Below are 15,858 nucleotides of genomic sequence, written 5' to 3'. Positions count from 1 at the left end.
CACTTCCTCCCGACAACCAAGAAGGGGAGGATGGAGAGATTTTGGGAGATTTGCTGAGTACAGACGTACCTGCAATTCCACAGGGATCCAATCCTTCCGATAACCAAGGATCTCTTTCTAAACAGCTCGTAGGGGACGACCTGTTGCGTGTCTTGTGCGAGATGAGGGACGAGATTCGACAATTGCGACAGCAATCCGACGATAATAGAGCCCTAGCGTCTCAGGGGTCTGATGCTTTTTCAAAAGCTACTGAAACGCTAATGGGTGGGATTGCTTCACTGACAACCATTTCGTCAGTTTTAAGAAAGACGGTTCAAGAAGTTGTCTCACTTCGTGAATCCGTCAGTGAACTTCGGGCACTAGTACATAAGAAGGAAAGTGCACCCGAGATGGATCTGCAGACCGATCTGGAAGATTTGCGTTTGATGGACGTACCCGATTCATTTGATGAACCAGAGATTCCTCGCCCAACACTGGCGCCCAGTCCCGATCAATTTGTGTTGAAGCGAGGATTCTCGGGTCAACAAAATATATGCCCATCACTTCCAATCGAGAAACCGAAACAGAATACCGGATTCACAGCCCCGTACCAAACTCAGAACCAGCCTCACGTTCCTGAATGGACCGAACAGCGGACGGGGCCATCCTATCCGAACTTTTCAATATCTACCAACGCGGGAAACGGATCGATGGGAGCCCCAAGGAATTACTCGCGTAACCCGCAACGCGTCGCTGATTGGAAAATTCGGAAGTATGCTGGAACTGATGAAGGAACGGGACTAAATGAATTCTTAGACACCGTAGCGAGTTACGCTGCGTGTGAGCAAATGTGCGAAGACGAACTTTTCAATTCTGCGATGCATTTGTTCACTGGCAATGCTTTGACCTGGTATCAGGCTATGCGTACGCAAAACCGGTTGTTTAACTGGAACCATCTTGTTTGCGAGCTCAAGGTAAATTTCGTACATCCTGAACTTGATACTACGCTCAAGATGAAGTCTCTCCAGCGCCGGCAGATGCGTAACGAATCTTTCCAGGAATATTTCCTGGAAATGGAAAAAATATTTCGTGCTATGACGGTTCCAATGGCACCGAGCGAAAAACTCGACGTGCTCAAGCGGAACCTGAAAGCCGACTATAAACAAATGCTTATCCTCAGGCCAGTGAACACGCTCTCAGAATTGATGAGTCTTGGTAAATCGATCGACGCCTCCAAGACGCCGATTTATCAGAAAGTTTTCGGTTCTTCTCGGGAAGTTGCTGCTTATTCTGATAATCCACCACAAAACAAACAAAAACAAAATAATCAAAACCAAAAGGGAGGTGGACAGAATAACGGCAACGCAAAATCCAAAACGTTTTGGAGCAAGAATGCCAAACCGGCAGGTCTTGATTCAAACAAGCCTCCTGACAACCAGAAAAAGAAACAGCAAGGGAATCAGGATGGCAAGAATCTCGAGGGAAACAATCAAAAACCTACAGAACCACCGCAGAAACCTATAATGTGTCTGGAGTATTTGGTGGAAAAGCATCGTCCTCCCGTGCTCGGCGTCTGCTACAATTGTGGAGACAAAGGACACGAACATGAGGGATGTCGGAAACCAAAGCGGGTGTTCTGCATCGTGTGTGCGTTTAAAGGTTTTGATGTTTCTCGTTGCCCTTACTGCCTAAAAAACGGGATCAGAACCAACTGAAGTCGCAGTTGGCAGTAAAGCAGCGCTCCAAAGAACAACTAACAATCCATCCCCAGATTTACGACAGTTTTCGACCGGCTCGTGATGAGGACTATGATAATTCGTTGTCTGTCGAAACCATCGTCCTTGACGACCCGTTCGATAACCGTCCATTTGCAATTGTCGCTGTGTACGGCAAATCCTTCAAAGCCTTGCTCGACAGTGGTAGTAACGCCACAATTATAACTAAAAAGCTATACCGAAAGTTTTCGAAAAGTCCCTTGAAAAGGTTGGAACGATCATTCGAACTACGTTCTGCAAATGGTCAATCCTTACCAATCATTGGACAAGCGTATCTCCCGTATACTTTTCAAAATTTGACAAAGGTCCTATGCACTCTTGTAGTAGAGCATCTGACCGTCAACTCCATTCTAGGTATGGACTTTTGGCGCGCCTTTGGGATTTCTCCTGAGATACAAAACTGTGCTCTGTTGAACTCAGGTCAGGAATCAGAAGACGATGAAGAAGATGAAGTACCGCGTGAGTCGATACTCACTTCGGAACAGTTAGCGCGCGTAGAAGAAGTAAAGAAGTGTTTCCAGGCAGTAGAGCCCGGAAAGCTAAGCCCAACCTCATTCACAGAGCACAGGATTGTCATCAAAGATGAATTCCAAGGTGCGGCACCCGTTTGCCGATATCCTTATCACATGAGCCCAAAGAAACTGTCAAAGGTCTGGGAAGAGGTTGACCGATGGCGGTCTATGGGAATTATCGAGGAGTCTGATTCGGATTGGTCGCTTAATATTGTGGCGGTCACGAAACCAGACGACTCAATTCGCCTTTGTCTAGACGCTAGGCCTCTCAATGAGCGTACTGTACGAGATGCATACCCTCTGCCCCACCCTGGGCGAATATTGGGCGGCTTACCCAAGGCGAAGTACCTGTCTACCATAGACTTGAAGGAGGCCTTTCTCCAGGTACCCCTGGCTAAGGATAGTCGCAAATATACCGCTTTCAGTGTTCCCGGCAGGGGTATGTTCCAATTTACTCGTCTACCATTTGGTCTCGTCAACAGCCCCGCTACTCTGGCGCGACTGATGGACCAGGTTCTTGGACGAGGTAAATGGGAACCTTACGTTTTCGTCTACCTAGATGACATCATCGTGGTAAGCGAAACGTTCGAGCATCACATACAGTTGCTCAAAGCAGTGGCCGATTGTCTAGCAAGAGCCAACCTAACCATCAATTTGGAAAAATCCCGTTTTGGAGTCCCCGAACTAAAGTTTCTTGGTTATTTGCTGAATCGGAACGCACTCAAGGTCAATCCTGACAAAATTCAGCCGATTCTCAACTACGAGAGACCGGTTACCGTGACGAAACTTCGTCGTTTCCTCGGGATGTGCGGTTATTACCGCCGTTTCATTGATCGGTTCAGTGAGGTCACTGCTCCCTTGACCGATCTGCTCAAAACGAAAACCAAGAGCTTAGTTTGGAACTCCGAGGCAGAACTCGCGTTCCTTAAAATTAAGGAACTTCTAGTCACTCCTCCAGTTTTAGTCCCACCAGACTTCTCCAAAGAATTAATTCTTCAGACAGACGCTAGTGACGTAGCAGTCGCTGCTGTTCTGGTGCAGGAGTATCCCGAGGGCGAGAAAGTAGTTGCTTACTTTTCGCACAAACTGACCACTCCCCAAAGGAATTACCATGCAACTGAGAAGGAAGGTCTGGCGGTGATAATGGCGGTTGATAATGACACTTCCGAGGTTACTTGGAAGGTTATCATTTTCGACTGGTCACTGATTCGTCAGCGATTACATGGATACTGAAGACTAAATGGAAAACCAGTTCACGTTTGAGTCGTTGGAGTTTAGAATTGCAACTCTACGACATGCCTATTGAGCACCGGAAAGGCAAGGACAATGTCGTTCCAGATGCGTTATCCCGGGCCGTAGCAGCCGTTTCAGCTTTGTCCACCTCAGACTGGTACTGTTCCATGAAGTCCAAAGTTATCCAAAATCCTGACGACTATGCCGACTTCAAAGTAGAAAATGATCAAATTTTCAAGTATGTAAACTCGAAAGTTGTTCCGTGCGACTCGCGGTTCAGTTGGAAACTCGTCCCAGCACCCGAGTTCCGTCAAGATTTGATTCAACGTACCCACGAAAATTTGCTTCACGTGGGATACGATAAAACGATCCACGAAGTGCAGTTACGATATTACTGGCCTCGTATGGGATCTGAAGTAAGAAAGTTTATTCGAGAATGCGGGACGTGCAAGGAAATCAAAGCTCCTTTCGTCCCAGTCCAGCCCGAAATGGGTCAGTCGCGTACGACTAATGCACCATGGCGAATGGTTTCTGTGGACTATATTGGTCCTCTTCCAAAAAGCAAACGTGGCAATCAACACTTGCTTGTCGTCCTCGACGTCTTCAGCAAGTACGTCATGTTAACCCCCGTTCGCAAAATCGCTAGTACGTCACTCTGTACGATACTGCGCGAACAGTGGTTCAATCGCCATGGTAGCCCGGAAATTCTGCTAAGCGACAATGCCTCCACTTTCACCTCGAAGGAGTTCAGTCAATTCATAAAAGAAAACAACGTCAAACATTGGCTGAACTCCCGCTATCATTCGCAGGCTAACCCAGTGGAGCGAACAAATCGCTCGATAAACACCGCAATCCGGGCATATGCTCGAACCGAGCAGCGCAACTGGGATGTCCACATCACCGATGTGGAGCGCATCCTAAATACTACCGTTCATTCCTCCACTGGGTTTAGTCCTCATTTCATTATACACGGGTGTGAAATGGCATCTGCCGATGACTTCAGCAGGATTTCCGGTGAGGGTGACCTAGAAACAAGACACCAACAGATAGACAAAATCCGTGAGATTGTGGTCAAAAACTTGGCAAAGGCAAGCGAGGGCATTCGACATCAGTACAACTTGCGTCATCGAAAGTTCTCTAAACCTTTTGAAACGGGACAAATGGTGTACCGTCGAAACATGAAGTTGTCGAATGCACTCGAGTCTTACACTGCTAAACTTGGACCACAATACTTACTGGCAAAAATTGTCTCAAAAAAGGGTGTATCCTCCTACGAGCTGGAGGATTTAGCAGGTAAAAATCTCGGAGTTTGGCCAGCAAATCTCCTTAAACCAGCATAAAAAAAAACTTTCCGTGCCGTTTGTGGACTGACGGTATGCTTTTATATGGATTACTCACTTGGGAGTTTTCCAAAAGCAACCGCCAGTTCCCGACGGCAACAACAACAACACGGACTTTGGTCCGAATAAAAAAACAATAAACATTTCTCCGTCTTCTCTATTTTTATTGTGGAAGACCAACTCTGCCGCGAGAAGGTTCTTCAACACCTTCTTGCAATTTTTCAGAGCCACACTCACGCAGTGTGGTAAACAAACACTCGCATGAAATATATGCTCCGGCCCCGGTGACGACTATGGTAGGGTGGAATACTCTACTAAAAAAACACTAATCTTATACCGTGCCGTTCTTCCGGGCACCGGACACATCTAAATACACTACCTGCCGTGTTCGGCAAACAAATACAAAAAAATTCTTTTGCGCCCCACTCGCGCAGTGAGGTAACCAAATTATTCACTAATTTGCTTTGTTCCGGCGGTCGAGACGGTTACGGTAAACAAAACTTTCTTACCAAACCAGTACCAGTGTTTGGAAGAAACAAAACGAACCTATCATACCGTCTTTTCACCGCCGGATGCATACACATCATTCTTCTGCCGTGTTCGGCAACATAAATTTTTTTTCCAAAAACCCCTCTTCATGGGGAACACTCGCACCTACGGGTGCACAAAATTATATATAATTTCCCCTTGTTTGGGGCACCAGAACATTAAAAAAAAATCACCAATCCCTTCTTCGGCAGGGACCGTTAATTTCGCGCCACTAGTTCCCAACCGGCAGGAATCCCGCGACACGAACGAACGGGTTAGAAACGCGAAAACAACACATCGTCCACGGCGATTTCGCAATACCGAACTTGTTTTGATTTTGGTTCATTCATCCTGTCGATGGATGACACCATTATCGATTTTGACATTTTCCCCGATGTTCGCATCAATGCTCTGCATCATGCAGGTGTAGCCCGATTTGGATCAGAGTAGTGTGAGTGGGAGAGCGAATGGGGTAAAACGATACCGCGTCTTCGATTTCGAATCAAATAATAAAGTTTTATTTCGCATAATTTTGGGTTTGTGGTTAAACCTGGGATGGTTCGTTTGATTCCAGCGGGAATCATTTTGATATTTTAAAATTATGCGAAAGACATTCTTTGGTCCCTCTCAAACGTTTCTTTTCCAATGTACGAAGCGTTTTGAGGCGAAAAGGGACGAATGTACAAAATTTTTTGTCCGGAATGTCTGTGAGTGGGAGAAACGATGACGTGTTAAGCGGTATGGTATGTGTGAATGTATGAGTGCAGAATCATATTGAAGGAATGAATGCATGTGTGAATGATAAGATGAAATTGTTTTGGGGTCAGTTCGAAGCGCTTATCGGAATGTGAATGATCGAGTAGGCCAGTGATTGAGAATGAATGAATGGGATAATTGTATGAATGTATTTGGATTGAAACCCCAGCACAAGCTTGTAGTATTGGTACCGTTAGGACACGAAAGACATTTTTGGACAGTCGATGAAAAAAACGAACAATGTAATGCCGACAACCATTCCCCTGCAAGTTGAAACATTGAAAATTGTCAATGCCACTTGCAGAATTTTGGGATTTTCGAGTTGTTACCGATCTTGTATTCGGATTGGATTTAGGGTTCAACCCATAACCGAATAATGACGATGGCTGATAGCCTCTCGCTTCGCGTATGCTGTCAGTATTATCAGGCCAAACACAGGCAAACTTTTCACCAATGAGGACATCCGGTCGATTAATTTTTTGATGAATTTTGATAAATTGCGGAAGAAATAATTAGGTGTAGTTAGTTTTTCTTTGTTTATTTATTTATTTATTCATTTCGTTCATTATCATGTATCGGTGTTAGGTGTTAGTTTAGAAAAAAAAATTGTTGCCAATTTTTTTCCACCCGGTGTGGGCGAGATTGTAACCCGTCAGGGTAACAATTTAGCACTGGGTGGAAATATACCCTTTTTTGCGTATACACTCCGTAGAGTGTATTGTTTACGTAAAATTATGCTCACCGCTGTTCGGTACCGTTCACATTTAGTTGTAAATTTTTGTTCATTTTCGCGTTTGTGAACGGTTTTATTCGTACAGATAGGTTAGATAATTTTTGTTTTATGTTTGTGAATTAGTAACATAGGGCTTAGGTAGGCTACCGCTCTCCTCTTGCAAAAATTCGTGTGTACTGGTTATGCTGCTCATCGTTGACAGCTGTGCGACAAGGCGGTTGGCGGTTTGTGATAGTCGAGTGCGGAAGGCGGCCATCGAGTTAGACAGTGACGGACCACGGTTTAGAAAAGACGTCCCCGATACGCTGTTTTGGGACAGTTGACCGCCACGACAATTGAGTGAAGTGCGCGTGTGTGACGGAAGGATATCCGTCGGAAAGTGCCGGCCCGTGGTTTGGGCACTCATAGTGTTTCTGGTACTGGATCGCCGTCGGGGGAAGCTAATCAACAAGGAGTTTTCGCTTCCCCGGCTAACCGCAAAGGATCCAGACGCACCAATCCGCCCTCGCTGGGAAGGATAAGCCGAACGAGCCTTGCTCTCCTTCCCAGCTAATAGCCAAGGAGGGCGAAGCAGGGTGGACAACGGCTCCCCCTGGGAAGAACACTGCGGTGTCTTCCGGGATTCTTTGCGGGGAGCAAAGAATCCGGTGATTCGTCACCACCGTCGCTAGGGAGGTTCCGACAAAGGAGCAAAGCTCACCTCCCTAGCTAATTGTTAAGGACCGCTGCCGGAGCAGCCAACGTAAACAAGGAGAACTCGGCCGTTGCTGTCCCGGCCAGTCGGAAAAAAACCTCCGCCTTTCCGCCATCGCCAGCAGCAGTGAATCTACAATCGACCAGCAGTGAAGGAAGAGTTGGTGGAAATAAACACGGTAAAATTAAATTTATTTATTTGTGTCCTATTAGTTTGTAGTGTTACGAAAATCCGAAATTCCGGTAGAGGCACCTAGGCCGCCCTGAAAAGAAGGGTTCGCCGGGCAAACAAGAACCCGAGTAGTGGGCAAACCACTACTTACAGTCTTTATACCAGAAAGATTCAGCCCTACACAATACAAAAACATTGTCAATATTGACAAGAGTGCCGTAATATCCTTTTGCATTCGTTAGAAAAAAAATGTTTCCATATACCCTCACACCACCAAAATACATATTGATCAATAAATTGTTTTTATTTTGAGTTCTAGTTCTATAATTCATGCGGCCTTCTTTCTCCCCCTCCATTGCAGCATGGGTCGGCAAAAAGGCAGCCTCCTATCGGCTGAAAACGGCCATTCGCACGGATCGGCGCGTACGCTTCATGAATGAAATCATCCAGGGCATCCAGGTGATTAAGATGTACGCGTGGGAGCATAGCTTCAGCCGCATGGTGGACACCATTCGCCGCAAGGAGATCACCGGTATCCGGGGCACGTTGTTCATACGTGCCGGACTGCTGTCGTTCAATCTGGTATCGAGATTGTCGATTTTCCTAAGCCTGGTAGGCTACTGCTACTCGGGCAACGTGTTCACCGCCAAGCAGGTATTCATTGTGACGTCCTACTTCAATCTGCTGTACAGCTCGATGCTACACTTTTGGCCTCTGTCGTTGACTTCCGTGGCCGAGGGGCTGATCTCGATTAGGCGGATTGAGGAGTTTTTGCTGCTACCGGAACGGAAAATGGTGCAGGTGCCGATGGGGAGGGCGGCAGCCGCTAATGGACACTCGGGTACCGAGGAAAGTGAAATTAAGCTGATGGAAAACGTGAAGATGGCCAACGGCGATGGTGCGATAAAGCTTGACAGTTTGGCGCTGGCAACGGGGAAGGTTCACAGTAAGCGGTTTGTCAATAAGAAGGGATTCGCTCGGAGGGGTATTTTCATGCGTGATGGAACTGCTTGCTGGAGCAAGGAGTCGAGTGGAGAGCGAAGGAAGGGTGAGTTTTAATTAATAATTTTTCAGAAATGGATGGTGTTGATTTCAAAGAATTTATTTAGTTGTAGGGATTCGGGAGGTGAACCTGTCGGTAGAGAAGTCGAAAATGTGTGCCATTGTTGGCCCGGTTGGAAGTGGCAAATCAACCCTGCTCCAGGTTATTCTTGGGGAGTTGGAGCTGGACGATGGACGACTGGAAATCAGCGGCGATATCAGCTATGCCTCACAGGAACCTTGGCTTTTCGAGGGATCGGTGAAGAACAACATTGTGTTTACGGAAGACTTTCACGAGAAACGATATCGAGAAGTGGTGAAGGTATGTGCCCTGGAAAAGGATTTTCAGTTACTGCCGCATGGTGATGATACTATTGTGGGTGAACGAGGAATCAGTCTAAGTGGAGGACAGCGTGCCCGAGTAGGTTTGGCACGGGCGATCTACAGAAAAGCTGATATTTATTTGCTAGATGATCCGCTGTCTGCGGTGGACACCCACGTGGGGAAACACATCTTCGAGGAGTGTATAAGAGATTACTTGAACGTGAGTAGTTATGACTGTCTTTTGTCTATCTCGGGTGTTGAAGAAAGTTTTAATTAAGTAATGCCAACAGTTCTAACACTAAAAACTCCACCCGTCATCATCATCTCATAGGCCAATCCTATCCCTTATCGCCGTGAGCTAACTTTCATTCAATTTAGAGTGTGTTCCGTGAACGTTTCACCTGGCACGGCATTTACTATTGCGTTCGTGTTTTTTTTTCCTTTTTCTTTTCTTCCTCTCTGCTGCCGCCGGTTTGCAGGATAAGGTTTGCGTGTTGGTGACCCACCAGCTCCAGTACCTGAAGAACGTCGAGCATATCGTGCTAATGAATATGGGATCGGCGGAGGCCCAGGGAACGTACCGTAGCCTGGAGGCGGCCAACACGTTTCCCTTGCTGGCCGCTATGGAGCAGGAGCAGCTGGCACAGCGGGACAAACAGATGGCGGATTTCGTTGATCCCGAAGGAGAACGGGAGCGGCAGCAGCGGAAGGTAAGGAATGGTTGCTTGTCTTGCTGTGATTTTTTTGCACAAGATTGACGACAACGGCATGGCTATGAGAGGCTTTACTTACAAAATGGAGTTTAAAACTGTCTATGTTCACAGTATCAATTAAACTGCGGATCATTAACTAGTTCAAACAAATAGCTTGCTTTACTTACATATGCGTATGTGTTAGTACCGTAAAAAAGAGCACACTCACCTGAAAAGAAAAAAAAAATTGGTTGTTACAGTAGTGATAATGACAAACAAATAAATTTCATAGTTGAAAAAATGTCTTCAAAATTACTCTCAAAGAGCTCAATTTTATTCAGAATCTAGACTAATACAAAAGTTTTAACCGCCTTAAAGGGCCCAAATCATTTTCAATTGGTTTAAATGTTTTAAAATATAAAATAAAAATGACCCACTTGGACATAATACTGCGTATTTTCTCGCATATTTGACATTAAAAGCGTATTTAACAAACAATGAGACGATTTTGGATGCATTCTTTCAAGTGCATCAGCCCCTTGACCGTTCTGGTTGTCATGCTTTCCACACGAGACAATTGCCTGCCAAATCGTGTTTTTTTTGAAAACTCAGGTGTCTAAATTTGTTCAAAAATTACACGATCTGCTATCTAACTTTCTCAGGGACGCGTTAGTTATGACAAGAAGCGAAAAAAGGAGCCCAGCAAGCTGCCGGAAGTCTGATTTCACATAAATCTCGTCATCCAAGACGAGACAATGCAGTAGCTTCCACAGCTGAGTATAGAGCTTCCAAGCACGCGATCTCCCCACTGTATTCTACCGTTCTTTGCTATTCCCTTTTAGACTTTGTAAGTGTGTCATCTCTTACGTTCATTTACATCTTGAACAAAAGTTTTGCTTATGCAGTTTTGTCACCACCTCTTTCATTGAACTATTGGGATTCCTCTTGAAAACTTCGGCTATACACTTGATATCCGTCACACAATATGGAGACCTATTTTGGTATCTTTTTTCCTTCCTATCGGCGGTCAAACGTTCGTTTGACCGTTTCAAAACACGACTTAACGTAGATTGGATCATTTACTATTTTTTTTGTTTATTTGACACGGTTCAATGCGTTAGCATAACTGAGCCGTGGGTCACTTAAGCTTTTTACAATAAGTAAAAATTAAAATTAAGTTTCAACTGTCCATCCTGAAATCCTTTTCCATGGTGGTGAAACGTTAGGTGCGTTGTCTGCCGCGCCTTGGGGGTCATTTGGTCCGTCTTCTCTCGCGTTTTCGTTCACGTCCATGTCGTCATCTGTATTGCATTCATGATGCTCACGGTCGAATGTTCTTGTTTGTTTCTTGTACTTATAGGCAGCTGTTTTAGTGGTACTGGGCCCGATCGTTGTTGTATTGGTGTTTGTTGCTGCCCGGTCCGCAGTCGTTGGTTTTGTCGGACGCATTCTCACCACACGAACGCCGTTGCGAAGTCCTGGGAGGTAGTTCCTCGTGAGCAATATTTGTTTACGCCACTGATACTCTTCTGACTCCATTTTCGCAATGTAAATTTCAACCAAAATTCCAATAAATGGTAATAGCAATTTGACACCCTTTAGGTGTCCAGATCGTGCACGCCAACGTATGATTGGTAAAACGAATCATTCTACTTTTTTCAGCCGATCAAAACAAACTTTAACATCATGAGCCTCACCAGCTGTTAGAAAATGAGTGCCCAGTATTGCACTCGTAGAAAATAATCATGCGAAGGCTAATGACTAGTTTCACATCAAACATTGCATTGTCCCGAGTCTATTTTTATATCCAGATTTACCTGAAATTACATTACAATATATTTTGGTTTGATCTCACTGCTGATTCTTTCCTGTGTGCAGAATGCAAGAAGATTTTTTTGATTGTGGTAGAGTATCGGAAAAAAACATGGCGATAATATGTACCACCGTTTTCCTGTATAACTCATATTGCTACACGAGGCCTATCCAAGCGTTTAACGCATTTAAAGTGCAACAATTGTAAATGGATAGTTCTGGCGGAATAACGAGATATAAGGTGTTGATTGTCGGCTCATAGCACATAATTTTACTAAGCACCGTTGCATCCTGTTTCGGTTTACTGTGAATGGGGTGAATTAGACGATATTTCAAGAAAGTGATTTTATTTTAATTAAAAGTTGGATTTAAAGGTTAGTTGTAAATAAATATGGACACATAATACGCACATTACTTTAATCCATGGGTGGTTGCGTAAGTGCGACGGTTGAGATTAAATAAAATAGTGACTTTTTTGTTGGAGACGAACCACTGCGACCAGTATTTAGATCTACTGTGGTAGTGTCTTTAAGTTGAATTAAAGTTTCTGTACGCACACATTCTCATTCCATGTAGGTATTTGTGAAAGCACTTAAAATCCGTGTGCATTTCGTTAGGATTAACTAACTCAATTCTCGACAAACATACGATTCGGGCGAATAAGCGAAATGCCAAAATACTCTTTTCGGACAAATCGTGAAAGAGAAAACTTTTCTTTTTTGTTTACGACCAACGGCTGTAATTGGCGACTAACGGTTTGTCCGTTCTACTCAAAATGAAGTTTGACATTTGGCTTATACGCCCTAATCATATATATATGACGAAAATTGATTTTTGGAGAACACCTATCATGTGCACCAAGAGGGTAAACGCATAATATTTCGATTATTATTATACATACAAATATGCTAACAAGTGTATTGATGTTATAATCAAAACATTCTGTATTTAGAAGCGTAGTTCTACGTCACCAGTACATACATCCCCATTGAGGTGTTTTCAATTAGATACCTTCTTTATTTCGTTTTAACCTTAGGATCATTCGCCCCTGTTTTAGGGTTAGAAAAATCCATTTTCGAAAAATCTAACCCTATCTGTGGGGTTAGGAATCGAACACAGGTGAGCTGCGTACAAGGCAATTGATTTAACAACTACGCAATACCTGTCTTTAATTAGATACCCGTTCCTAAACACTCTCAACCAGCATCTTAATTCTTGACTCACTGAAGTAATATATAAGGCAAATATGCGCCGGAAATGTTCGGAAAATAAGTTATAATATACTTTGCATAATTAACAACCCCAACAATAGACTAAAACACGCCTGGTGGTGAATTCATCCCCCGTTGAAAACCACTGCAATAGTTGGTTGTCAAAAAGTTTTATCAATAGCCAATAGATTAATTCATTCTTTCACTACTCCTGTCCAGATTAATTAACGTTACTTACTACATCCTTTCTATTCTTTCTACATCCCGCTCATCAGCCCCTGATCAGAATGTCCGCCACCGTGCCGCGTTTCAACATTGACAAAGGCTATCAACAGTCCGCGGCGGCATCTACGCCGATAATACCGCCGGCCTACCGAATGGCCCATTCCAACCAATCACTCTACCACCCGTCCCCGTTCTCCTCGTGCAGTATGGTATTCGATGGGTTCGATGATTACCAGGAAAGCACTACTACTGCTGCCGCAGGTCGCCGGCGCCGGAAGGCAAAGCGCCCGGGAACGTCCACCAGTGGTTCCGAAACTGCGGACGACCAACAGCGGGACGAGTGCAATCATTTGGCAACGGAAGGGAGCGGCGGTGGCGATGGCGGAGGAGGAGGAGCAAGCAAGGAATCTCAAATAACCGGAACTATTGGGTTTTCCGTGTACAGGAGCTACTTTGCCTCGGTTGAAAGCGTGACGCTGATCGCACTGGTGGCGGCACTTTTCCTGCTGGCGCAATGTACCATGAGTGGTATCGATTACTTCGTTTCGCAGTGGTGAGTATTGGGGTGTTTTTGGGGAATGGTGAGAGATGAATCCACAATGAAGGCGAGAGTGGGGTGGGGTTTGAGGAAATTGATGTACGATGATAACGCAAAAAGGATTATTTCATCGTGCGTGCGTAAGGAATTGAGAGGAAGGGTAATTTATCAAAGGTTAGCTTGAGTAAGCTGGAGGAGTATCAATTTCAATCGCAAATTTTCCGAGAAAAGTATTCCATTAATGCAGTGAACATTTTTACGGAATAATGACAAACGAATTTTGTCCAAATAGAAATTTGTCAAATTAAACCCAAAAACTGACTCAGTCGTAATTGAATATTCATTTCGTTTGATAGGGTAGCTATCCTTCTCGAAATTTGCTACTTAATGTTGTATATGTTATCTAAAGTGGATTTTTATGCATAGTTATTTCAAGAACAAAATCATCTGAAAACGTGACAGAACGTTCGAATCCTAGATTTGACACCCTTCATCGTACCGGAACATGCCTCGAGTGCTTCTTTCGAAGTAGAGAACAAATAAATAAACAGTCTTCTTTTTTCCAGGGTCAACCAAGAGGAGCATCTTAGCCAGAACGTTACCGGTAGTGACAATTCCACTGCTGTCCCGTCCAAGCTGGAGGGAACCGTTTTCGCAGCCCTCGCCCGTGAACAGTACCTGATGATCTACTCGGGAGCTATGGCCATTATGCTGTGCCTATCGTTGAATCGTTCATTCTCATTTTTTTACCTCTGCCTGCGGGCATCGATTAGGCTACACGATCAACTGTTTCGGGGCATTACCCGAGCCACCATGTACTTCTTCAACACGAATCCTTCCGGCAGAATTTTGAACCGGTTCTCGCGGGATATCGGTTGCATCGATATTTTTCTACCGTCCGCCATGATGGATTGCATTTTGGTAGGCATCATTTGTTGAAACGGGTCAATGGTTCCAGAGCTGGATTGATTTTCCTCCGTTCATTCTATAGTTCTTCGTGGAATTCACTGCCATTATCAGTCTGGTTGCTGTCGTCAACTGCTGGCTGCTGTTGCCAACGGCCGTCATGGGCATCATGTTCTACGGACTGCGGCACATTTACACAAACACGGCTCGCAGTATCAAACGGGTGGAAGCGCTGAGTGAGTACCCACCCACAAGGTCGCGATGCCTTGGATATCATATTCAGTTCACAGTGATAATCTCGACTAATTTTGTTTGTCGTTTTTCTGCTCTTTACTTTTTTCTTATCCCTATAACGACGCAGCACGCAGCCCAATTTTCTCCCACGCAAATGCTTCCTTCCAGGGCCTGACAACGATCCGGGCCTTTGAGGCGGAGAAAATTCTTGCCTACGAGTTCGATAAGCATCAGGATTTAAACACATCGGCGTGGTATTTATTTCTGGCGACGACCCGGGCCTTCGCGCTCTGGCTGGAGTTGGTGTGTGTGCTGTACATCGCCGCTGTCACGTTCAGTTTTTTGATGATGGAAAATAGTGAGTATATGCTGGTTTAATCTGGGTAGCATGGGCAGGGCCGGCGTAACATTTTTCGCGGCCCGAGGGGGAAGTAAGGTACACATAGGATGGGGGTGACTGTATTACTAGAACTTTGTCGCATTTTCGCTTGCATTACAAACATAAAAAATCATTCGCAATGCGTTTGTTGGATTTAAATCGGTCCACATGATATTTTCGACTTCCGACATCCCCTCAGGCGCAATGAAGGTCGATTTGAATAATCCTACAACGACAAAAATTATGCTGATAAGTGTCCTTTTCGATACAAGTTATATCCATCCAATATAACCTGCCTCTAGATGGTCTACCTCCGAATCAAAGAAAAGCCATTTAACATCATCGATGAATCGCGTGATCTAACTACACAATACGCGGTAGAAGAAGTATCTTGTCTACATGCCTACCTGAGAAGTAGAGATTGATGGTGTAGTCAGACAGGGGTCTTAATTGCGAAGATCGATTGAAGTATGTGATTGGCCCTTTGAAGTATCCATTGCTTCCACTTCAGTGAAAATTCTGGATTGGAAGCAATTGCATTCAACAAAAATCTAGAAATATAAGAAAACAAGTTATTTTGCATCAGCCTTATTTCGAGCCTTTCACTGGATCTGATCTACCGAAAGTTGTTCTTTCAAACTGGAATCGTTTAGCTTGTTCGCCCTTTTTAGTGTCCTGAAGCATGAACTGCCGTCATTGCAAATAATTGGGCCATACAGCTACTCAATGTAGAAACAAGGCACGGGGTGTTGAAAATGCGGAGAGAATCATTAAA

At 44.6% G+C, this 15,858-nt stretch overlaps 2 protein-coding genes across 4 annotated transcripts in view; one reads left to right on the top strand and one right to left on the bottom strand.

Annotated features, from left to right (window-relative positions):
• LOC131695481 (uncharacterized) overlaps positions 1-15,858 on the bottom strand; it is a 98,994-nt gene that overhangs the window by 59,656 nt on the left and 23,480 nt on the right. The window lies entirely within an intron of this gene.
• Positions 1-15,858, top strand: part of LOC131695476 (ATP-binding cassette sub-family C member 4-like) — a 41,993-nt gene that overhangs the window by 22,088 nt on the left and 4,047 nt on the right. For all 3 annotated transcript variants that reach the window (XM_058983999.1, XM_058984001.1, XM_058984000.1), the window contains exons 5-11: positions 8,083-8,769; positions 8,831-9,306; positions 9,566-9,796; positions 13,077-13,579; positions 14,131-14,485; positions 14,556-14,706; positions 14,832-15,062. In XM_058983999.1, coding sequence (XP_058839982.1) covers positions 8,083-8,769; positions 8,831-9,306; positions 9,566-9,796; positions 13,077-13,579; positions 14,131-14,485; positions 14,556-14,706; positions 14,832-15,062 — 2,634 coding nt within the window. The remainder of the gene's footprint in view (positions 1-8,082; positions 8,770-8,830; positions 9,307-9,565; positions 9,797-13,076; positions 13,580-14,130; positions 14,486-14,555; positions 14,707-14,831; positions 15,063-15,858) is intronic.

The sequence above is a fragment of the Topomyia yanbarensis genome, unplaced genomic scaffold (genome assembly GCF_030247195.1).
Source record: "Topomyia yanbarensis strain Yona2022 unplaced genomic scaffold, ASM3024719v1 HiC_scaffold_4, whole genome shotgun sequence".
Taxonomy (NCBI): domain Eukaryota; kingdom Metazoa; phylum Arthropoda; class Insecta; order Diptera; family Culicidae; genus Topomyia; species Topomyia yanbarensis.
Note: the sequence above shows the minus strand (reverse complement) of the source record. Positions and strands in the feature narration are given on the sequence as shown.